The sequence below is a fragment of the Arvicanthis niloticus genome, chromosome 7, assembly GCF_011762505.2.
Source record: "Arvicanthis niloticus isolate mArvNil1 chromosome 7, mArvNil1.pat.X, whole genome shotgun sequence".
Lineage (NCBI taxonomy): Eukaryota > Metazoa > Chordata > Mammalia > Rodentia > Muridae > Arvicanthis > Arvicanthis niloticus.
Window position 1 is genome coordinate 90,062,168 of NC_047664.1, and position 26,311 is coordinate 90,088,478.

Consider the following 26,311-nt stretch of genomic DNA (forward strand, 5'->3'; position numbering starts at 1 on the left):
TGTTCAGTATTCCACAACAAATTTTTGTTGTTTGTTGATACACTGGTAAAACATATATCACTTTCATTTTTACCTAATTTTATATTTCTGCTACTTTTGAAATATGTCCTTTAATTGGCTTTAAAATTTCTCATAAGGTAAAGTTTACTGGTTTTGGTGCCTAGTTCCATTGATTTGGATATATGCATATAGTCATCATGACTAGGTTAATCACCACTGGAATCCTAACAGTTTCATCACCTCCCAACTCACCCCAGACTTGTCCTTTGTCGGGCTGTTTAATGATGCTTCATCAAATCCTTCTTGCTTATTATTCATCATTAAATTGATGGATTCTTGTAGACCTGCTGTTTTGTAGGCCAGGACACTTCTGCTGGGGGTTAGGGTGGAGGCACAGGCTGGCTTTCCAGTCCTCTTACTGTTTTCCCAGTACTTCCTGTTGGGACAACTCCTCTGTGTCATCCTGTGCACTAAGCACACTGTCATCCATAGCATGCTCCAGCCTCCACCTCTGCTTCTCATGGCTGGAGCACAGGAGATGGAGGTGCATTTTGGAGCTGAGCCCGTCACCTTTAGGAAGTGCATGGATGGACATTTTCAGAGGTCTGATGAAACTGCTGTCTAAGCAGTTTCAAGACCCTTCTTGGATCTGTGTCTGTGTGGTATCTGTTATCTGCTGCTTTGGTGACTTTTACATACTGGCAAGGATTTGATATCCTCCAGGAGAAGAGATGAGAAGTGTCTCTTGCAGGGAGTCCCACCCTGGGCTGTTTCTCATCACTGTATCTGCCTCATTTTTATTTTGCTCAGCCCATGGTTACATCTTGGGATGACATAGATACTCTCCTTTATTAACCTGTAAGCCACTCATGTTTTCACACTTATGCTATATTTCCTGCGCTAATCCTCCCCACTCTTCCTAAACACAGCCCCAAGCTAATGCTTTATGCTGCTGTATGGTTTCACTTAAAATGTCCTTTTCTTCTTTTCCCCAAATTGTTATATTCCTGCCCCAAAACATTAAAAGATACTTTGCCTCCCTGGGGACCCTTTCGTGACATTTTCTCTGGGCAGAGTTGATCCCTCACCTGTGATTCTGCAATACATTGTCCAATTTAAGAACGTTTATCTTGCTGCTTTCTGTACTTATTTCCCTGTCATTAATACACCGGTGCATAACCCTAATACCAGTTGATGAATAACCAGTCAATAAAATATTTTGAAGAAAAAATCGCCAGAGGATGGGCAACTCTTACCCTCATTTAGACTTACTTAGTTTTCCATGTATCCAGTTAAGAGGTAGACTTAAATTCTGGTTCATCCAGACTTTCTTTTTAATTTTTAATGGGATTTAATCATGTCAAATTCATAGGTTATAACAAAACCTATGGGAGGTTTAAAACTTTGTACAATTCTGGAAAGCGCGGCAGCCACTCATAGAAGCTTTTCTGCATTGCAGGCGACGCAACAGTGACCATAGCGCACAGATACACCCCCAGAGAACAGCTGAAGGCCCATACTCAGCTAGCAGATATCATCATAGTGGCTGCAGGTAAGTCCACAGTGACAGTTATCTGGTGGAGTGACACAGTAGTCATTCCTGCACTAATGTTTGATGCATTTAAAGAACATATGAGAGACATACATAGGTAAATGTATGACTAACATCTGTGAACTGAAGTTTGTCTCAGCACAGTCATCATGTTGGCCCTTTGTACCGGTGTCGGCACCTGTCAAACCACTGTGTACCCTTTCCCAGTCACTTTGACAAGCATGACTGAGCAACATGTATACAAGCAGATCAGTGCTGATTGGTAATATCTTGTCATGTAGGGGAACGAAACAAAACTGAATTTGATCTTTAAAATTGTGTTGGTGAAAGCAGAATGTCTAAGTGAGGGAGAGACAGATAACCACCCTGCAATTCTGACCACACCCAAGCATGAGGCACAGCTCTTAGAGTCAACTAGAGCATGTCCCAGTGGCTGCATCTGGCACGAGAGTCAGGGTATTTACACAAAGGATGGTGTCTGCAGTTTGGTGCAACAAACTGAGGGTCTCTGCTTTGTATGAAAGAAGATATAGAAAGAAGAGTTAAAAGTTGTATTTTCTTAGGAATAAGAAAAAGGAAGAGCCACCCCCAACTTGGCTATAAACGGAGCCACTTAAAGCCACCAGGCCTTGAGCTGATAAGCTCCCTGTGACTGAAGTTCTTAGGAGGAGAAATTAAAGCAAAGCAAAACAACAAAACAAACAAAAAACAGGTATTCTAGAGAAATCTTTGCTAATTTTAAGAAATAACTCTTGTAGTATTTTGAATGGCATAAGTATTTCATGTTCTTTTTTTGAAACTTTGTTAAAATGTTTTAACAGATCAATTATCATGGTGTAAGCACAAGTAAGCAGTTTTATTTTAAATATATTGTCTGTAGAATGTGTTACATTCCTTCTGTGTAACCCATTTTTCTAAAGAATGCTTATGATGGAGCACAGTGTACTGACTTGTGCTCACTAAACATTGTTATTTCCTTTAGTTTTGCGATTAGGTTCTTTTGTAGTTTAATAAAGAGAAAAATATATGAAAAATAATATGCATATGTTCATTATAGCATGTTTGAACTGACCTGTTTTAATTTATAGAGTAAATAAAGTGACCAGATTGATATTTTAAATCCCAGAAAAAGGCTAGATTACAGAGTTCATATGCATGACTAATTTACTTAGAAATATTGAGAGTCTACAGCATGTCTCTGATTTAATCAAACATGAATACTTTCAGATAGCAAAGGGAAGACTGGATTTATTCAGTCAATAATCATTGAACTCTTGCTGCACAGCAGAAGATGTTACAAATTATAAGGGTATGAATACTTAATAAAATGATGAAGCACAATCATTGAAGAGGTTATAACATTTGTGGGAAACAGCATAAAAAAATCTCAAACAATCAAAAATCACGCCAGGTAAAGATAAGTGCCACACTGAGGTTTAGTGAAGGAAAATAACATGGATGAGACACCATTTTACATATCGATCACTGATAATAGTTTTCAAGAAATGGCCATCGAGTGAGTTGAGTCTCATTCCTGGTCATTCATCTGCCTGCTGGATTCTACCTTGTCTTGCTTTGGTCTTTATGACCTGTGGACAGCCTGGCCTGTATATTTTAGTCACTGGCTTCTGGCAAGGTTTGGCACAGCAGGAAATCTGAAGGGAACAGCGAGAAAGCTCTGGGCTGGTTGTTTCTTCTCTCTTCTGCCTCCCACCTGCCACTTTCTGTAGTGTCTGTGGTTTGCTGGTGAGGCTCTTCTCACAGGCAGTATTCTCCCTGTGCTGTAGTAAGGCTGTGTACTCCACCTGCCCCCTGCCCCAGGCATGGGCACGCACATGCATTCTCCCATCTCTAGCAACCTAGGCTCTCAGTGGCCCCCAAACACAGCTGTGGAAAACACAGCATAACGATCCTTTATAGCTTTTCCTCCTATGATGGTCTGAGGTGGATTCTGTGCCCTAGGTAAAGTGGAAGAAAATCCAAGGGAACATCTGAGAGAACAACATTCCAAGGGGAGAGACAGAGACAGAGACAGACACACACACACACACACACACACACACACACACACACACACACACACACACACAGAGAGAGAGAGAGAGAGAGAGAGAGAGAGAGAGAGAACAAACCACAAAGTTTTTAGAGGGGGAAGCTGTACATGGTGAGGTCCAAGCTGGAGCTATTGAGATTTTGAAGTATATACTGTTTGGTTTTTATTGTACATTAATACATTATGAAAGATAGTGTAAGAAATAATTACACAAATAAGGTCACCTTATTTGTGATCTAAAAGGTGTGGACTTTGGTGTGAACCAGGAATGGAGAACAGGAGGCAAGCTCACTCTTTTAAATCCCCCATCAGACTGTTAAGAACTGTCTCTATAGAGTCAAGAGCAGAGACAGAGGAAAAAGCTATTATGATTTCATTTAATGGATCCGAGGCTTTTTTTCTCAGTTTTCAGCCTTACTTTATATATATAGTGTTTATTTCTTATTTATAGTCAAGTGTTGCATCCATTGCCATATCCAACGCTTGAGTGATAGCCTCTATCATTCTCCTGCTTCGTTACATGTTACTGGCAATCTCCAGGCTTTAAACGTCACAAGTGTTTATATTTTAAAGCGTGTTTAACGTTAATAACTTGTAAATAGTGAGCCATGTTTCTCAACGTTTGCATTTATTAGCTATAATATTGCCTGGATGTTTTTTCCTAGTGGAGAAAACTTTCTCAGCATGTATTCAAGCTCATGTTTTGTCTTGTCATCGTGACAAGCGGCAAATCCTCCCGTGAGATCCACTGACAGTCGCTTATGGAGGAATCAACACATATGCACATTATGTCAACATATAAGTCACTCATTATACCTGCACTGTCGCCATCCTCAAGCCTTTCCTGTGGGCTTTTATTTAAAGTCCGAGGTCAGATTCCAGCCTGAGGTGTTACAAAAGCCAGGAACAGCAAACAAAGAAGGCTACAAGAGGAAGAATTGAGCTTATCTATAATTAAGACGAAGGGGCCATCATGTAAAAAGATTCATGCTAAGGTCTTTTTGATTAGTTCCTCCACTACGACCTGCGACCTGCGGGGATGATTAGCTGGTGTGTGGTCTCGGGTGTGAGTTCCTGTTGGGTGGAGTTGTGGTCCCTGTGTCTGCCACGGCTCACTCAGCTGGAACCATGGCTCAGAGTGGCAGAAGCATGGCCTGTGGGATTTTTGACTGAGCCCCTTCCACGGGGCGCCAGGGAGGAGCTGCGCTATGAGAAGCCACGGGGCGCCCCCAAGCAGGGAGAGAATTCAGTCTGAAGTTTTGTAGGGGGCAGGGGCTCTTGACTGGACTTGGAGGCTGGTGGTCTTTGTTCTCAGGCCCCCAGATGCCGTTGGGGGGCCCGCGGATGAAGAGAGACTGGGGCTGCAGGCTGGCCCGCAGCCCGGAGGAATGAGGGAGAGAGAAGCACTGACTACACACCGCAGGAAGAGAGTCAGTTATCTGCGGTCCAGGTGGCTGAAATGCAGAGAAGTCCTCCAGGGGAGATTAGACACTGCTCGGTAGTTGAGACTTTCTCCACGGTTTCCCATGGTGAGCCCCAAAAGACACGAGGAAGTCCATGGTTCCATAAGGGTTTATTTTTATGGTAGAATGTAGATGGATCTGGTGGTACCCCACTTAGGTCAGGGCAGACCTGACTTAAACAGGGAGGAAGAAGGGTCTGGGAAAGGAATATGTAATTGGCTACGCCCTCTGGCCTTTAGGTATCTCATTAATATGGAAATCTCTTGAGGCCCTGAGACCTGTAGTCACGCCCTCTACCTATGGAGGGGCTGGTAGGGGTGTTGCCCTATGTGACTGAACAGCGCAGATCAAAGGGAGGTCTTAGACCACATGCTAGAAACCTGGAGTCTGAGAGTGCAGTGAAATATATGCTGTACCTCGCAGGCATGGACACCTGTGGGGTCTCCGGCTATCTCTAAGCCAGTGCTTTACCAGAAAACAAGCCATCCTTTCACAGTCCCACTACAACCCAGCTCCCTGGGAGATCCTTTCACCACCAGAGGGCTCCAGTCCTATTTTATGTAATGATAGTTTGGCCACAGGCTACCGTGGCAAAAAGACATTTTGAGGGAAGAGACTGAGAGCAATTCATATTCGTTGTTCTTTTCAAAAAGCACGTCACTCTTTCTGAGTGCTGGAGGACGGCCTCATATGCAGCCTTGAGATCATCCCGAATAAATAAATAGTTATGGGAAATTTTTGGGGAAGAACATAGAGACTTTATGAGAGACAAAGATGGTTGTTACATTTCCATGTCATTCATTAATAGTCACGAGAAGAATTTAAGGATAAAACATGGAGATATTAGCAATGACAGTAATGACAGAAACCGGGAATTTATACTAAAAAGAGGTCTATATAACTACACAATAGCAATAAAGTATTACTAGAAGGGCTACAGAGTGCATCCGGTGTGGGAAACCAATGAATACAATTAGGAGTGGGAATTAAATAGGCAGAGAGTGACCTAATGGCAGAGGTAGCTAGAGCAGGGAGGGCTGGGTCGGCCTCACAACTAGAATGTCAGCATATATGGAAGCAGTTGCATCTAGAAGTCAGAAAGAGTGTGTGTAGAGGGTGAGTGTGCTATGTCCGGAAGACTGATAACCTTCTATAGATGATAGTGAAGAATTCAGTGATGAATTCTGGAAACAGTCTTGCAGAAGAAGAGTGAAAGAAGACATCGCCGTGTGACAGTCCCGAGGCATGAGTAATATTAGCTGACATTAATACCGACATCATCCCTCCAGTTTCCTGCAGTATTCACTGGAGAGGTCTCACTACATGTTACTTAACTCTTGAGTGTATGCCCCCAGAACTGATATTTGGAATTAGTCAGAATCTCAGATCAGAAAATCAGGCCCTATTAAGCCAGGTTTCAAGTCTATGGGAAGATACCATTCCAAGCTCACAGAGACAACCAGTTTCTAGGGCACTGAATACCTGTTTGTAGTTGTCTGTCATCCTCATTCTATGGCAGGAGTAGGCCTGATTATTGCTTTTTCTTCTTTTCTCTTTCTCTTCTTCAAGGCTTGATAGATATATACTTAGAATAGTATTTGGTACAGAACTGTGAGGAGAGTTCAGTCAGTAAAGTATTTGCCTTATAAACACCAAGATTTGGGTTTGCTATACAGAACCCATGCTGGAAAAGTCCAGGCATGATAGAATGTGCTTGTAATTCACTGCTGGAAAAGAAGGTAGGTGGGTCTCTGGGTGCTCACTCTCCACCCAGCCTAGATTGTTTGGTGAGTTGTAGGATAATAAAAGATCTTGTATCAAAAAGGAAATGGTAACCAGTCCCTGAGGAATTACACCAAGGTTAGCCTGTGTTTGCTACTCAGGTACATAAATGTGTATCCCCTGCCACGGCACACACAGCATCTGATACTCAGCACCACACACAGCATCTGTGTACATTACCACACACAGCATCTGATGTACAGCACCACACACAGAATCTGTGTACAGCACCATACACAGCTTCTGATGCACAGCACCACACACAGCATCTGTGTACAGCACCACACACAGCATCTGTGTACAGCACCACACACAGCATCTGTGTACAGCACCACACACAGCTTCTGATGCACAGCACCACACACAGCATCTGTGTACAGCACCACACACAGCATCTGTGTACAGCACCACACACAGCTTCTGATACACAGCACCACACACAGCTTCTGATACACAGCACCACACACAGCTTCTGATACACAGCACCACACACAGCTTCTGATACACAGCACCACACACAGCATCTGTGTACAGCACCACACACAGCTTCTGATGCACAGCACCACACACAGCATCTGTGTACAGCACCACACACAGCTTCTGATACACAGCACCACACACAGCTTCTGATACACAGCACCACACACAGCTTCTGATACACAGCACCACACACAGCATCTGTGTACAGCACCACACACAGCTTCTGATACACAGCACCACACACAGCTTCTGATACACAGCACCACACACAGCTTCTGATACACAGCATCACACACAGCTTCTGATGCACAGTACCACACACAGCATCTGTGTACAGCACCACACACAGCATCTGATACACAGAATCACACACAGCATCTGATACACAGCACCACACACAGCATATGATACACAGCAATGGCCAAGTTAAACTGTGATGCACTGATCTTAAGATTATATCAGAAACAAGGATGTCTTCAAATTGATTGAAAGTTAGCTGATATACCTTAAGATTATAATTTTTAAAATATGAGATCTTTGTTCTAGTTATTGGATGATTTATATACTGCAACATTATTTTGAAAAACTGCCAGTATTTCTAGGGTGTCATTGTATTATAGTTAATAAAGTCATGTGAATGAAATATGTTATTTATGAAGAATTGCTCGTAGTGTTAAGTGGTGAATAGGCTGGATTGAATATAAATGTTAAGATTAAGGAATTTTGAGGTTTAAGACAAAATAAACTATTATAGATGTCTAAAATATACATCTGGATGGAAAGACGTAGTTGAGACCCAAACAGCATTCATTCTGTATGGGGCTACTGGAGAGGAGACAGCTACTTAGAACAGGACACAGACTAGAAGATGGCAGTAGAGGTCCTTGGACCCTCTTCTATGTGGGTCTACAAGGAAACTGAAGGATAGAGTAAGTTTGTAATTTCCTTAGAATTATTATTCAGATAGGACAGCAATTTATTTTTTGGAACTTCCCAAAGTCTCTCCACCTATCTGAGTAAACTCAGGTTGACTTGGATTCCCAGAGGAGTCCTGAGTAACTGGTGTGTCCACGTGTGGCTTGCAGTGCTGAAGATGACATTGTGTCTTCTAGGCTACCTCCTCTGTCCCACAGGGTGATGAACCTCCCCAGCCTGACCTCAGCACCTCTATAGCAAGACTTTTCATGACAAACAACATAATATAAAGTAGGGCAAACTGCAGATCAGTGCAGTGATGTGTAAAAGTCATACACCTGACTAACACAAGGTGATCAACCCACTTCCTGTCTGCACTTCTCCTCGCATCAGTTCTTAAGTACATACATCCCCGTCCATCCTCATCCAAGGATCTCAGACTCTTCTGTCTGGTGTATTTCTCACTCTTTGGCATAGGGTTAGTGATTTTGAAAATACCTGAACACTGAAATCCCAAGTGACAGGACATGACTATGATCTCACCATCTCCAGCTTCTGCACCCTGGGAGTATAGTGAGTTCACATATAGCCCACAGCAGTTTTGAACAATACCACCACTGTACTGATGCCACACTAAAACATCATTCTTTCCATACCCTGTTTCTCCAGTTTCTCCTTTTTAACTAGACTCTGCTTCTCCACTAAGCATTCCTTCCCTCCTTTATCTCAAATTTGTCAGTTACTTTTATTAGTATAGAGGGATGTACACAGGCTGTGGGAAGAGGGAAACACTTAATTCTAAATCTACTGCTTATTAATTGGACAACCAGGACAAGTCACCCCATCTCCCTGAAACCCACTGTGCCTCTTCATATTCAAATTAGCACTATCTAGAGCTTCTTCCCCCCGTATTCCATTTCTATCAGGATTAATTGTAACAAAAATATTTTCATTATATATATTATATATATATAATATTTTTTAAATACTTGTGAATATATTTACATATGTATAAAACAAATTATAGTATAACTTCTGATCTGCATTTTAGTGATGAATAAAGATGTTAAATGTATTTTGTGTATTTATCGCTCATTAATTCTTTGAGATCTTTTATTCAGTCAGTTCATTTTCCAATTTATTGATGGGCTCATTTTCCTTTTAGGAGTTTGATTTATTGAGGTATATATATATATATATATATATTAAGCATTAATCCCCTGTCAGATGAGTAACTAGCAAAGAGTCACTCTATTGTTTTCTTCTCTATACAGAAGCTTTGAAATTTAATGTAAGATGTTCTCATGTGTGACAAAGGCAAAAATGGCAAAAGTCCTGTACCGTGTGTGTGTGTGTGTGTGTGTGTGTGTGTGAGAGAGAGAGAGAGAGAGAGAGAGAGAGAGAGAGAGAGAGAGAGAATATATATGTCGGATATATATGCAATGTATATGATATGAATGTTCTGTTGGGAAGCTCCATGGGTTTATTAACTAATTTAGTGTTGGCAGGTAATTAAGCCTCAGTTTCAAAGTTTTGTTTTTTCTTCTTCTCTTTCTCCTCCTCCTTCTCCTTCTCTTCTCCTTCTCCTCTTCTTTATCATCTTCCTTCTCCTCCTCTTCTTCTTACTCCTCCTCCTCCTCCTTCTTCAATTTACAAGAACCTGGTAACTGAGTTTTTAAAAAGTTCTCAAGTTTGCATCATCAGCAAGTAACATGTCCCTCCTTTGTAGTCAAAGATATTGCAAAGTCAGAATTTTTTAAGGTGAAAGCAGACTTCTTAGACATGCATGGACCAGGCAGGTGGCTTCAGTGGAAGAGCTGACAGAGTTCTGCTTGATGCTGTAGCAGCAGGTGGCAGGGCTATTGAATTGTCTGCTGAAGACAGAGCCCTGGACAAGGAGGCCTCAGGAATTGTGCATGCATGGTGTATCCAGAGAAAAAAGTTTACAAGCTTGTTGTAAGGGAAATCGTTTGGAATTTCCAGGCAAGCCTGTGGAGTTTGTTTAAATCTTTCCTTAGAATGACCTCTTTTGGCCATTCTGTGAACCTCAAAAATCAGACTTCTTCATCTTGCTACTTTAACCTGCAATAAAGGCTTCATTTAGGATACTGCAGGAGGACAAGGAGTTTTAACTTCCCCAGCAGTCTGCTGGCTCCTGGATTTGTCCTTCAGGGGCTCCAAAGCATCAGGGTCGGCATCAGCAACAGCATCAGGATCGGCATCAGCAACAGCAACAGTATCAGCATCAGCATCAGCAACAGCAGCATTCCAAATACTGAAGTGTTGTACAGGAGTTGGTTTACTTTGCACATGCTTCATTTTTCAGTCCTTTCTATTTTTCATCAATTGTTAGGATTGAACATTCCCTCTCCAAAAAGCCATGGGTTATGCTCAATAATGATGGCTAACTATCTATTTAAATTATCCTTATTAATTTTTAACCCCCTCTCAACCTCAGCATATGATTGAGTAAATATTTATATGTTCTTATGTTTCTGAACATTTTAGGAATTCCTCAAGTATTCCACAAGTCTGTGAAGCCCTTTGTCCAAACTGAAGCTCCTCTGTATCTTTGAGTAGACAGTATATTTCAGCCTCACACTGGGTGCCCCTTGTGGTGGCCAGCACAGCTTGTGGGTGTCTCTGGAACCTGAAAAGAAGGGTAATGGTAGACAAAGACACAAGATGCTGGGTTCACTTCAAGAATGGACAATATTTATTTTTCCCATTTCTGTTTATATATTGTTTAGCTAGGTACCAGATACAGCATTGCATGGAGAATCTGAATATCTTTGACCCCTTGAAGTTTTTCCTCCCATCCTTCTTTGCCCTATGGCCTTGCTTGCCTCTAAGGTCATTCCCTCTAGCCTTGGGTTCATTGTCTGTGGCTTTTTGCAGTCACCAGGGCACATCTAGGTCCGTGCTCGAGAAGGAACTACAGACCTCAACAGTATAAGTCTACTGTGTTTCTTGGGCTTAATCACTTACTCAGTGTATATCAGTTTTGCTGGTAGCACATGCATATTACAATTATATCGGATGCTAGAGAAACAAAGACATATAGATGGTCAAGGATAAGACTCGAACAGCTCTGCAGATTAGGATTTCTTCTAAACTTATGGGGGCTTCAAATGTCAAATTTAAGTCATTAGACTTGTTTGCAAGAACCACCCAGTGTTTTTACCCGCTGAGCCACCTCCCCAGCCCCTGGGTTGATTTCTGTACAAGCTATGCCACAAAGATCTGGTTCACTCTTCTACATGTAGATAACATTTTTTTCCAAGTTAGCACCATTTTTCAAAAGAATCTGTCTCTTTTCTAACATGGTCCTGACTTCTTTGTCAAGAATCAGGTGGTTGTAACAGTATGTGTCAGTTTTTGGATCTTCTGTTCTATTGGTCCACGTTTTATGCACAACAAAACAATAAAAGAAAAGAGCTATGGAAGGGAGTATAGTTGGGGAAAGGTAAATATGAATGAGTAAAACACACTGTACAAGATTATCGAAGAACAAATAAAAATGCTATGGTAAAAAATAAAAAAAGAAAAACAAAATAAATGAAAAGGAAACCAGAACTTTAAAGAAGCATTTGAGATGTGATGCAGGAAATACTGAGAATTACTGTAGAACATTCCTGAAGTGAATTCCTCTGTTCCAGACCTCAGCAGCCAGGTGTGATTTGTTCATCACTGAGATTCTGGAGGCTGATGAAGAACCTTGCTCTCAGCAGTAGACAACCCACTGATGATTTCTTCAGAAGCCAGGTGCTTCAAGCATTTCTTCTAGAAGATGAGGATGTCTTTGTAGGGAAAGATAGTCTTTTCTAAACCCAACCAGCCTTGGATTTGCCTTAGTTCCTTGTTTGGGTCTGTCCCACAATCCAAAGAGTGAATATTGCATTGTATCAGTGCTGTGACTCAGGGCTTGCACCTGCAGAGGTCAAGGTGAGGGAAGGAGGAGAAACAACCGAGTAAATGATGGCTCTCTTCAGTTAAAGAAGCAGAAAACACTCCCAGTGCACTTCCTAGTGTGGTTAGGAACACAAGCCTTTCTGCGGGTGAGCTCATCATTTGTGTGGGCTAGCAGTGTGTGGCATCGCTGAGTGTTTCTTCTAGACATGTGCTGACTGGCAGGGAGCAAACGGTTTCACTGGGTTTGTAGTCAGTTATTCCCAGCTGTGGTGCTTGTTGCAGGAGCCCTCATGGACATAGATTCAGAAAAGTGGTAAACCAATCACTGAAATGTTGCCCACTAGTGCCTGAATTACTGTTTGCATAGAGGCAATGTTTGAAGTGGGCTGTAGAGTCCGACAGTGACCCTGGCTACCTGCTTTAGGTCTGGTTTTAGTTCAAAAGGAGAACCACAAAATACAAAAAGCATCTACTGTACCTCTTCAAGTAATTTATAAATAGTAATTACTAAATAGGCAAACGGAACCTATTTATACAGTCAGTAAAGGGGCTATGACTCTGTTCACATTTTGAATGAATGCATTTGCTCTTGACTTATAATGATTGCTCATTTTTACACGAACCTTTATTACAAAGCCTGAGAACTCTAGAGAACCCTGAGTGTGAGCTTTAGATCTGTGGTTGTAATTCTACCTGTGGGTAGAATGTAGTCAAGTTCTCTACGTACAGCTCTTCTGCAGATGTGTAGAGTGCAGGTGCTTTACTATTAGGCTCCACATGTGTCACATGTAGTTCTGTCTTTTATGGTACATGCTTACGTGAAGTGATGGTTATAAATTAAATGTTGAACATATTCTAATGCCTGTAATACCAAATCCTTATCCAAGATTTAATTCTTTACTAAAAATGAAGTATTACATTCATCCCAATGAAAAATTTGCATTTTTAATGGTAAAATTAGGCATATCAGATAATTATTTTTTTAACAAACTTCTTTATGATTTATTGTCCAAGAAAACAATAGGCAACAGAAACAAACATAGACAATTGTTAGCTACAAATCCTTAATATAGCCTTGAAGCAGCTTTTAAAATGAGAGGGCAGGTTACAGAATGGGGAGATGATTAGAAAAGCATTTATCTTAGAAAGTGTTGGTGGCCAAACTACATAAACAACTAATAGCAAGAAATGGAACAAAGTCAGGCTCGGGGAAAGAAGACCTGATTTAGAACTGGACAATGGCACTGCACAGACCTTTATTCCATAAAGGAAAAAGTGAGCAGCAACAGATACATGAAAAGCTCAATACCACTAATCATCAGGGGAATACACACCAAAGCTACACTATCATACCTATTAGGATGGCTGCCATGAGAAAAGAGATCATATGTGCCAGTACAACTAAAGGCATCCTTGTACAGTTAGAATGGAAACTGATACAGGCACTATGAAAAATGCTCTATTTCTCAGGAAGGGTTTTAGCAATCTAGCCTGTAGGTGCACATCCAAAGCATCAGAAACCACTATCTTGATTTATCTGTATTCACTTGCTTATTTGAACATCAGTCACAGGAGTTGAGACGTGTAAATTAAATATTCAGTTATTTATCCATTCACTTATAGGTCAATGGATAAATAAAATATGATCTAAAATATATTACTTATCCATAAAGAGAAAGAAAATCAATATTGGGGAGATGGCTGAGCTGGTAAAGTGTTTGCTGTATAAGTATGATGATGTGAGTTTGAATCCCCAGCACACACACACAAAAGATGAGTGCAAAGGCACAAATATGTAACCCCAGAACTGGGCAGAAAGAGGAGAACTCTAACTCCCTGTCAATCCAGACTAGCCTACTCGAGAGGACTCAGTTCACTGAGACTCTGACTCAAAAACTAGGGTGGGAAGGGACTGAGGAAGGGGCCCCACATCCCCTCCATCTCCAAATGCATGTGTACATAGAAGCACATACACACAAGTAAGCATGTATCTCTCACGCACATAAAATATCCAACTATCTGTAATCATAAATCTAGAAGACAATATTTGCAGTGAAATAAAACAAACACAGAGTGACAAATAGGACATGATTATATGATCAAGCTAAATTACCCAAACTTATAGAGACATGTTGGAATGAAAGTTTCCAGGGCTGAGGTGAGGGGAAAAGGGGCAGTGTCTTCGGTGTTGTAAAGTTTCAGTTACATGTGATGAATAAATCCCAAGAGATATATTTATCACAGTGTCCATCATTAATAGACCTCTGTTGCATAGTTAAAATCTTGCTAAGAAGGTAGGTTTTATGGTAAGTGTTCTTATCCCCTTAAAATAAACAACATGAAATTAAATTTAAAAGGTGGGAGGAAGAACTTTGTAGATGATGGATATTTTTATAGCATTAATTCTGCTAATGGCTTCATGAATGTAGGCTTTCCTTCAAAACCATTAAGTTGTTTACATTAAATAGATACTGGGTTTTATTATGTCAGTCACACCTTAATAAAGTAGTTTTAAAAAAATTGAATCCAAATTTAACCCACTACATTAAAGGACAAAGCATCACAACTAAAATGGTGTTTACCCATAAATCCTAGATTGGTCTAGCATTGTAAAATCACTTATGTAATTTTCTATGTTAGCAACCCAAACCACAATACAAATTTTACAAATTCTTCACAGTCTTAGAAACCATATATCACAAGTCCCTAATAAATATTTTTCAGCAAACTGTGAGTATAAAGGGACTTCTCTACATGATGAAGGTATTTGTAAAAATCTTACAGGTAACATTGCACTTGATAAAAAGAGTGAATGTTTCTTCTTTTTGTGTAAGTCTATTCCTGAGGAGATGTGAAGAACCATCTAAATACCCAAGAAAATGTACTGTCAAAAGACCAAAGTAAGGATACCACTAAATTCCAACCTTGTAGTCCAGTGAGTTTTATTGAGGTCATTTAAAGGAGTATAGGTGAGGAGTTACTTAGTGGACAAGGAATGACTCAGACAACTGTATGACCAAAAGCCCATCAACAGAAGCTGGAACCTGCAGTACACTACACAATTTGCAGCTCAACAAGTTATTGAAAAATCTCTCCCAGGCACCCTGCTTTGTTTGAGGATCCTTAAAGCTTTTATACACCTGGAACTAGAGAGGCCTGGTGATTTTGCTCAGTTTCAGGGACTTTCTGAAACATTTGAGTTGTTTACTGCCCGAGCTTAAGGGACTTCCCGCAAGATAGAATGTTTTACCTCCCTCTAGAGTATCCTGTGTCTTATACAAGATAGAATGTACTTATAACTTCTGTCTAACATTGTTATTGGTCTATCTAGTCCAAACAAGTAAAGAAAAGTAGTGAGATATATATCCATGCTGGATGACTTTATTTTCAGACAACATGATCATCTATGCTAAAAATAAAGTGAAATTGATACTACAAAAACAAATTGATTTTATAATTTAATCTAAGAGACTTAAAGAATATACAATCATTATATTAATAATAACCATGAAAGCTATGTACTCAAGAAACCAATTCAAGTACTATATTATTCTAAATATTTCATATTTCATATGCACATGATTCTCTTATTTTAGTCACATATCTTAAAGTCCTGCAGTGTTTTTTATTTGTATTTTGTGTTTCATGAGACTATAATGCAGAAAAAATGAGAACAGAAGGTTGGAAGATTTGAAGAAAATCTAAGAGGCTGTTAAGAGGATGAGAGTGAGGATTACCTTTAAGAAATGCTTTATTTACATAATACTTACAGCTTAAGGGGTAGTGAATGTAACATGAGTTTTTACCATTTTGAATGATTAAAGGTGGAAGAACAAGGAGATGTCTATGAAGGAGGTGACTGGAATTATAAAACTAGTTTGCACCTCAATACCCATACTTTATCTGAATGTGTTAACTAGATTACCTGATCTTTGGGAGTTACAGCTCTAAAACAGAGACTCAGCTGCTTGGCTTTCACCTTGGGCTGGGATGCACAGTGCAGGGGTTGGGGGGCGGCAGCTTAGGGATGGTTGTTGTCCTATTCTAGCCCCATCTTCTCCTTTCAGTTCATACATCTCACTCCTTTGATTGTTTTATATTATTAAGCCAAAAAATATTTTTCTTTTCAGGGGCCAGAGAGGTGGCTCAGCGGTTAAGAGACTGGGTGCTCTTGCCCTGGACCAGGACTCACAGGGTAGATCACACCCATCTGTAACTTCAGTTTAAGGGATCTAATGCCCTTTTCTGGCCTCCATGGCAGCACATACATGTGGCACACAAACATACCTGCAGGCAGAATACCAACACACATAAAATAATAATAAATGCATTTCAAAAATAATTTAAGAGGAAAACAGAAGCTGAGAAATTATCTCAGTCAAAAAAGTACTTGTCTTGCACCATGAGGCTCTGGTTCCTTCTCCAGAACCCATGTGTCTTAGTTAGGGTTTTACTGCTGTGAACAGACACCATGACCAAGGCAATTGTTATAAGGACAACATTTAATTGGGGCTGCTTTAATGATTCAGAGGTCCAGTCAATTATCAGCAAGGAAGGAACATGGCAACGTCCATGTAGGCATGGTAAAGAAAGAGCTGAGAGTTCTACATCTTGTTCCTAAGGCAAACAAGAGAAGTCTGGCTTCCAGGCAACTAGGACAGGATGAGGGTCTTAAAGCCTACACCCACAGTGACACGCCCACTCCAACAAGGTCACACCTCCTAATAGTGCCACTTCCCTAGTCAAACACATACAGACCATCACATCATGTTATTCTACACTGTGAAGGTGGAGCTTGAGAGATCCTACTTGTCCAATTCTAGGCCAGTGAGAGACCCTGTCTCAAACAAGCAAACAAATGGTGGTCAACATCTGAGAAATGATACTTGAGATTATTGTCCTTTGGCCCCTATGTGTATGACACTGTGTAAGCATGCTTACACACAATGTACACGCAGGAGTACAGAATAAAGTTTGAAATGTTTGAAACTTACCCCATTAGACTGCTGTGTTCCACATATAAAATTGTATTTGACAATATAAACCTTTGCATATTTAGCTAGCCAGCTTCCAAGCAATGTCCATATCCAAATCCACAAATGCAGCAGCATCCTTTTGTAGAGAGTAAGATTTGCTTACAGGAAGACAAGAGAAGCATGCATCTCATCAGCTTAACAGGGAAAGTATTTGAGGCAGAAGCTGATGATACTGCTTGACACTATCCTGTGAATTTCTAAACCCTACCAAATTTCTGTATTTCAAGCTGATGTAATCTAATACAGATTACTATCCTTAGCTCTGTAACAACATGTCCCTATCCTGGAATCAACAGATGTTGCCTTATTGTGAACATGATTATTCTGACATGTCGTAGCCATACATCTAAACAGGAAGCAAAGACCCCAGAGAAAGAGCAGCAGAAAGAACAGGATCCGTTTTGTGTCAGTCCTCTAACTCAGCACTCATTGAAGTTTCCTAGAAAGAATAGGAAGACACTTAGGAAGGCATAGTCTCACTGGAAATGGAGATTCTATTCAGCTAGTGTTATGGTTTCAGTCTGAATGACTCTTCATAGCTCAGGGTGTTGAACACTGAGTCCTCAGCTGGTGGTTCTAGACTGTGATGGTCTGGAAACTTTAGGACAGGAGGCTAGTTGGAGGAAGTAGGTCCTTCCTGACAACTTGTCATCTGCCTCTTTCTTTCCCTCTCTGTCTTCTCCCCACCCTGGTATCATCTACTTTCTCTCTTGGCTTCCCTGACAGAGTGACACCTCTGAAGTTATGAATAACAAATAATTCCTTAATTTTACAATTTCCTCTTAGATATTGTAATCTCAGCTACACAAACATAGCCAAGACAGCTAGGCTGTCTTTGTCCTTCATAAGACTACCTTCAAAGCAAATAATGCTTTAGAAAATTTTCTTGATTTAGAAGGAACCATGCATGCATACAAATTCCATTGTGCTTACTCTCACTGTTGAAGCAGGAGGATACCTTCCAGCTGCTGGAGTGATACACCTAAACTTGCATTTCCACAGTGCTAGTTTTATATCTGAACTGGAGCTCTGGTCTCGTTCCCAGCCTTACCTCTGACTCAACATTGTGAAACCAAGAAATCATCTAGCTTCTCAGTACCTCAAAATCTAGCTTCTGTGAATGAGGATAATGGGTAAAGCTCTCTTGCTTCACTGAATCGTTGTGGAGTTTAATTAGGTAATGTTTACAGAGCTCTTTGAACTCTACTAATTAAAGTGATGTGTAAATACAGCACTTCCTTTCATCAGCATCCCTGGACTGGGTTGTTTCATAAAGACTTGAAGATGGCTGTGATGGGAGGAGCTATAGGGAGGAGACTTTATTTAGTATGTGCATGTGTGTGTGTGAACACAGTTCTGAACCTGTCACATTGGTGTGTGAATACCCACTTAGCATTGTGTCTAATGAGACACCTAACACCAGTGGCAAACACTATGCTTTATACTAAGCACCTAGCTCCTGCAGCGTGGAATGGCGCCTGTAGCTTTAGGTATTGTTATCCTATTTTATTTTGCTTAAACAATAGGGTGGATTGTTTTATTTTACATTTAAAGAATGATAGAATGGCAAATTTGAACACCCGATTAGACAGCTATAGTAACCAAATTAGTGTAATTTTGTATAAGCATCTACTGATGGTCTACTAACCAATCAGACATTATCACTCCACACATATTATATGAATAATAAACAATACTTTTTATCATGAGACTGTTCTTTCAGAATATGATCATCTAAGTTAATTTTAAAATTCTAAATAATAAATCTTTTCTTCTGCCAGAAATAAATTCATAGATGGATGTTTTAGCTTGTGGGAAACACTGTGGCTTGTTTCCTTAAGCTTGCCATGAGCTATTGTGTCTAATTATATTTGTAAAATAGAAATTTTAATGATAAGATTTTAGGTATATAGCAAAACTCAATTTCATATTTGACTAAATGACTCAGAATTTTGGTCATTGGAAAACTAGTTAGCTATTTAATTGGAAATGTAGACAACTGATAAGAGAATCCTGAAAACTCCAGAATATCAAGATGGAAGCTTTCTGTGAAATCGTCGCTGGCATATTGAATTACTTCTAGTTGCAAATTCAGAAATGCATCAGCTGACAGACCAAAAATAACAATGATAATTTGAACTGTTGGACACTTCACATTCAGAGCCTGATGTATATTGTTGACATTTATATCTTTTAAATCTTCATCAGCATGATAAGAAAGGAATTATAGGCAAATTGCTGTCTTTAGATACTGACTTCTGACTCATAGAACGTGTGAGGGAGATCCCTTAGTAAATTCCCGGGAGAAGCATCTCAACTGTGTATTGTTATTTGCAGAGAATCATTAGGAATTCTTTTACTGTAAAGATAACAAAATGCAGATCTTTGACTGTATAGCTTTAGGAGGTTAAAAAGATAAAGTTTACATTTGTTACTATAAGGAAATGGGCTAAGATGTCTGTTCTCAGGTAAACCCACATTCCATGCTTTATATATTTAACAGGAAGGGTGGGTGGGTTAAGAACCAGTTTATTCTGTCAGCTTTTGAGTTAAGTGAGTACCATAAATCCAGAGAGAAAATTTAAAGAAGTAAATGTTTGTGGATGTAGTCACCCCAAACTTCTGCAATATTATTATTTTAAAAGCTCTCTGGCATCTCTTTATGATCCTTGGTTGGACAGCAAGTTAGGACTCATATATTATGATCCTTGGTTGGACAGCAAGTTAGGACTCATATATCAATGTCAAGTTAGCTATGATTTTATTGTGAATAATCTGTACCCAATAGGCTTTAAGGAGACACAGGGATATATCATTTAATGTGACATTTGAATTTTAAGAATGTGACAGTAGGGATATCATTGAAGAAGGATGTCATTCCCTCTGTCTAGGGCAGGATGTGAAAGCTAAGAACCATGCTACCCTCACCTGGACTTAATTTAGCCCGTCGGATACTTTGAATAAGAACAGCAGACTTTAGCTAATAAAATATTGCCCTCATCACTATAAATAAAGGTTGTCCTGTAACATTGTAAGAAACTCCTTCCTGAGAATTTGAGAGGGGTGAGAAAATGGGCATTTGATACCTATGAGCAGTTTTCCTTCCTTACATCCTTCAGTTCAAGGTCTCCCCTCCCCCACAGTGGTTTGTTTGTTTTTTCCTAATTACAATATCTTCAAATATATTTACTCTGTGTTTAATGATGGAGAACATCACTTTTTAACAAAAATTATAAAGCCATATGTTTATTCTGAGTGTTATTCTATTCTGTAATGAGGCATTTTTAAATACAGTATACTGTCATATTTCTTGATAAGAGTATTAAGACAAATGAACAGAAAGCCAGGGTTTCATTTGCATCAGGATTTTCTCATGAATGCTGTTATAAGAATCTGTCCAGGGGGTGGTGGTGGTGTTGCACACTCTTAATCCCAGCACTAGGGCAGCAGAGACAGTTGGATCCTCGATTTCTAGGCCAGCCTGGTCTACAGAGTTAGTACTGGATAGCTAGGGCTATACAGAGAAACTCTGTCTTAAACAAAACAAAACGAAAAAGAAAGAATTTGTCTCCAGATCTCCCAGTGAATTGATGATCCTTTTGTTGATAGGACACAAAATGGAGTCTAGTCTATATTTATATTACTTACAGGAATTATTCCTGACATAGTTTCTCAAAGCTGTCTAGAATATACAGTTTTCTAAAGACTTCTATTTCTTACATAATTGGAGTCTTAGTGTTCTAAACATGTTAACTAATAGATACATATGTAGGAATGACTGTGGTTTAGATGTCATTTCAATTTTCCTCAGACAGATATGCAAAATGCCTAGTTCCCAGAGTGACTGTGCTGGGAAGTAGTAAAGCATAGGAGCAAGTTCTTAGGTTCCTGGGAGCATGCTTCCTAAAGAGATTAGGATGACCAATTGGTAGCACTAGAGACAGATTTAATGAAAGGAGCAAACTTGTTGATGCTAGTTCCCTTCCTTTTCCTGTTGCAAGACAATTTCTTTCAACTTGAAGCATTCCATCTTGGATAGAGGCTCATTAGGACTTGGGGGAAGGGGAAAGATTAGCAAAACATATTGGATGACAAAATTTTTAAATTAAAAAAAAATTTAAGGAGAAAAAAAAGTTAGAAACTAACCAAAACCTGCAAGGTTCAGGAATAAACAACTTAAACGTTTCAGGAAATTCCTAAAACTTATAGGATTCCCAGGGCTCCACAAACTTACATAAGCAGTAATGATTTATCAGAAAAGAGAATCTCTGGCCATCCAGGATGCCTGCAAGTAAGGCAGGGAGATCCAGGGATGCAGCTTTTCTGAATCATCATCCATGATGGTGTTTGTGATGTAACTGCTTCCAGGCCACACATGCTTCTGTAGATAACTTCTTGCTCACACTCTTGTAAGCAATATGAATAAAATGATTAGCCCACCACCAAAATGGACAAATGGAACTATTTCTTTGGTCTCTCATTGCTACCCTATATGGAACAAGTAGACATTTATTCACATATCCCCAAGGGGAAAAAATCACACAATAATTCCTGTTTAAAATGTGGTTTGTCTCCTTTCCCCTCATCTACACTTGCCATGATGTGATTCCATATGCTGTTAGGTCCTCACTAAAGGCCAACACAGTGTTTCCTGCTTGATCCTTGACTTTGACTGTGCCAAATTGTGAATCAAACATTGTTTTCTTGGTAAACAGCCTGTTTTAGATATTTCATTACAGCAAGGAAAAGTATAAGATCTTTAAATTATAATGTCTAAAAGTATTCCGAATTCTTCCACAAATTCTGACTAGATTTGGGCAAAAACTTAATTACTGGTCCTTAATACAGAGTGAGACTGAATTTTAAAATTGTCAACAAAGTGCCCAGATCTCAGGAGAACTCAAAGAATTGCTTAATCCGATGTCCTGAGACAGTCTTTTAATAAATTCGAACCTGGTTCATAACGCAATCCATTCCCACTGCACAGGGCAGGATTGCGATACTGCATCTAAGGGCTTAGGGCATTTACACACAAGCAGATTCTGGGGTTTCAGGGTTACATGACAAGGGAAATTATAAGAGAAATAATTTTTCAAACAGAATACCATCTGTTTAGGCAGTGGGCGGGTCGCACAACTGGGGAGGGAAGCTCTTTTGGCTTTTATGATGTTTTCAGGGATGAGTGTTTTCATAAACCGGTTGCAGCTGTCTGGGAACACTTGATTGCCCCAAAATATGGTGCTTTATCTCTTTTAAGAATGCGTGGTTTTTCACTTTTCCCAAGGACAGGGGCCACCTGCACTGGGGAGTGCCTAGCCTCACCATCAGAGAGGGTGCCAGCCTCTGAGACATGGGGGCTGAGAGTTGTGTCTGTTTATCTGTTCTCAGGCAGGCATTTGCCATTCCTGGGAGGAGTTTTCATTAGGGATTGCCCAATTTTGGTGCGAGCTGTGCCTCCTTTGAAAGGTCAGGCTACAGGAAAGAGCAAGGGACTGAGGGAGAACTTCTGTGAGCCTGAGGGAGTGCTGAGGTGAGGGGAAGTTTTGCACATGGCAAGGGAGTGCTGGAGTTGGCTATGCTGGGGCTGGCTGTGCTGGGGCTGGCTATGCAGGGGCTGGCTGTGCAGGGGCTGGCTGTGCTGGGCTGGCTGTGCTGGGCTGACTGTGCTGGGCTGGCTGTGCTGGGCTGGCTGGGCTGGGCTGGCTGTTCTGTGCTGGCTGTGCAGAGGCTGGCTGTGCTGGGCTGGCTGTGCACAGGCTGGCTGTGCAGGGGCTGGCTGTGCAGGGCCTGGCTGTGCAGGGGCTGGCTGTGCAGGGGCTGGCTGTGCTGGGCTGGCTGTGCTGGGCTGGCTGTGCTGGGCTGGCTGTGCAGGGGCTGGCTGTGCTGGGCTGACTGTGCTGGGCTGGCTGTGCTGGGCTGGCTGGGCTGGGCTGGCTGTGCTGTGCTGGCTGTGCAGAGGCTGGCTGTGCTGGGCTGGCTGTGCAGGGCCTGGCTGTGCAGGGGCTGGCTGTGCAGGGGCTGGCTGTGCAGGGGCTGGCTGTGCAGGGGCTGGCTGTGCTGGGCTGGCTGTGCTGTGCTGGCTGTGCAGGGGCTGGCTGTGCAGGGGCTGGCTGTGCTGTGCTGGCTGTGCAGCTTCTTCACTCTCTCCATTTTAAGGGCATTTATTATTTGAAGATATTTTTCTTTTTAGACAGAAGGTAGTACAACTAGGTCTGAGGGTGTGTGGCTGGCTTCTGGACTAAAAAGTTGACTAGATTGTAGTGGCTCAGAGACAGTAAGGGCTGCAGAAATTTTACAGACAAAACAAGATAGACAGGGTGAATTGTTCAAAATGTTTTGCTGACTGTACCAAAGTTTTTCTAAAGCATTTTTTTTTTAACAGTCAGATTCAGAAAAACTTTCTAAACTTAGCTCCAAGGGTCAGTTTAGAGGCTCCTGTTGTCTCACATGTTCCCTGGATGTAAGCTTTCCTTTATTGTGTGCCTGGAGCTACAACAAAAACTGATAGTCATGTTGTCAATAAATTTATTTCTACTAAGAATAAAATTATCTCAAATACTTGATAATAAAAACCTCTTGAAAGGGTTTTAATTCATAGAAGACAGTATAACCTGCCAGTGCAGATTAATGAGAAGAAATTGTAATTCAGACTTAATGTAAGATTCATCACAGTTAGAAAGCAATTAACAGGCCTTGCCCTGAGGAACAGCTGAAGAGCCACAGAGGCACTCACAGCTTCTGGCTATGCTAGATCACAGACTTTTTAGTGAGTTGAGGCCAGTTTGGGATGCAAGGAGACCCTGACTCAGAAGAAAGGAACAGAGAGATGGATGGATAGATGGAGGGAGGGAAGGAGGGATTGTGGGAGGGAGGAGAAAGAAGGAAAGAAAGGAAAGATAATGGTTTAATTACATAAAGACTTTTAATATTGTCCATCATGAAATTACCAAATCAGTGTTTCTTGGGACTGCATTATATTACAAATGTTTGACTTTTAAAATTGCTGTTTAAATTGATGGCTTAAGTTTCATAAAAACCTGTTAACTTAGTTTTGGCTTGGGGTTAGGACATAATTTCCACCACTTTCTGAAATGACCCTAAACAGACTTCTTCCTATTTTTTTTTAATGTCCTATGTGTTTATGTGTGGTAGAATTCTTACCACTGAAAAAAACATAAAATCAAAATACCAGCCTAGACATGGTGGACCACGCCTTTAATTCCAGCACTCAGGAAGCAGAGGAAAGAAGACCTCTGTGAACTGGAGGCCAGCCTGGTCTTCACAGTGAGTTCTAGGACAGGTAGAACTACACAGTGAGCCCCTGTCTCAAACAAACAAACAAACAAACAAATAAACAAACAAACACCCAAAACAAAGCAAATATTGATCAGTTCTGAAAGATGTTTGAATATGTTTTACATTCTGAAGTATCAAATAACCAGTCAACATTTAATTCTTTATGTAAAAATAAACAAGTACATCCACCTCAGTATGCAAACATAGTTTTATTTTTTAACAAAATGGTGAAATCATATGTATACCAAAGATTTTTTAAAATACATCTTTATCATTTATGTCATTAAATATTTGATCTGTTTGCCTGTTTTATACTTATATACCTGAGATCATGTAGAAATTTCGTGGGTGATAGGAGTTATGGTGGAAAAGAGGGAGGGGCCCTGTTCTGGACCAGACTTAGATGCAAGCAGCTTTACCAAGAAAATTCTCCTGAAATATGAAGTGGAAATACTATACTATGGTTCTTAATGAATTTTGAACCATGTTCAGCACCTATTGAGAATTATACATTCTTTGTCGTTTAAATTATTCTTGGTGCTTAGAATCCATCATTCCAAAGTCATAGCCTGCTTGCTATTGTAAGCAACTGTGTGTCATTTTCAAATATGGCCCATTTAGCTATTGATACTAAAATGTCTCAAAGCCTAGGTACCTAAGCAATACATGTTACAAACAGCTTCTGAGAGTTGTCTGAGATATCATAGTATTTAAATGTAGATTTTAATCTTGGCTTAAGAGAACAACAACTATTTAATAATTTAACAATTATTCCATGAATGCTTTCATTTGAGGAAGTCTCTTGAAGCTGTAACAAGTGTATGTCTCATTTTCCTGTACAAAGAGGAAAGAGGAATTAATGGCTAACTGGATGACTCTAGAGACTGAGAGAGATCTGGTCAATGGGTACATTAGAACAGATAGAGGATGAAGCCTATATCCCAGCTTGAGAAGTAGGGATGATACATCTCAAATGCTGGTGCCTCTGCAGCTATGGATTGGATATCTGCAGCAGGTGCATTTGTATTAGCACTGACCATTCTATAGGCTTGAAAATCCCACCTATGACAAGAACTGTAACTCACAAGGTCACATTCAAGCCATTGGAAATGCTCAAATGGACACTTGGGAGGTTAGAAGAAGGTCTCTAACCAAGGAACAAATAGGATTTTTAAAAATACTGTTCTATTAAATGTATTATGTTAATGAGCTACTGGCAAGGGGCACACAAGGGATGTGAGTAAACCACCCACCAGCCCTCCATTCACAAGAGCATTGTAGAGTGAAGAATGTCACAGGTTCTTCAAGTAGCCTCCCAGTAGGAGGGACTCTTGAATCTGAGTGGGCTCTGTCACTTCTTCACTAAGAGAATGTAAGAGAACTGAGAAGCTAGTACCAGGATTCTTACCTCCTGATGAGGTTAGCATCATCTACTTTCTGTCTTCTGTGTGCTTGGTTGTCAGCTGCCAGATTGGATGAGCACACACTACAGAGAAACTTCACATACATTGGACTAGTGACAACCTCAGCCTATGCTGAGGTCCTAGTTCACCCTAAGCATGAGCTGCAGCCATGGGTGAGCTACTTCAGACACACACATCATGTCTTCAGATGACTCCAGTCAGAATTTACCTGACTCTGGTTGCATAACCATCTAAGTCTGATCATCCAGCTGAATTCAGTCAATACACACATAATGTAAGGCATGATAGTACATTGTTATGTTAGTGCAATGTTTGGAGCTAGCTCAAGAGTCACTCATAAAGCAAAACAAAACAGCCCTTCAGTGTTATCAAGGATTAGCCAGTACTGCCAGACTTGC

The 26,311-nt window shown here is 40.5% G+C and overlaps 1 protein-coding gene across 6 annotated transcripts in view; it reads left to right on the top strand.

Annotated features, from left to right (window-relative positions):
* Positions 1 to 26,311, top strand: part of Mthfd2l (methylenetetrahydrofolate dehydrogenase (NADP+ dependent) 2 like) — an 89,438-nt gene that overhangs the window by 40,653 nt on the left and 22,474 nt on the right. For 5 of the 6 annotated variants that reach the window (XM_076938768.1, XM_076938770.1, XM_076938769.1 and 2 more), the window contains one exon: positions 1,460 to 1,552. In XM_076938768.1, coding sequence (XP_076794883.1) covers positions 1,460 to 1,552 — 93 coding nt within the window. Of the gene's footprint in view, positions 1 to 1,459; positions 1,553 to 2,115; positions 2,265 to 26,311 lie in introns of all 6 variants that reach the window. The other variant, XR_013111919.1, reaches the window with a different exon arrangement.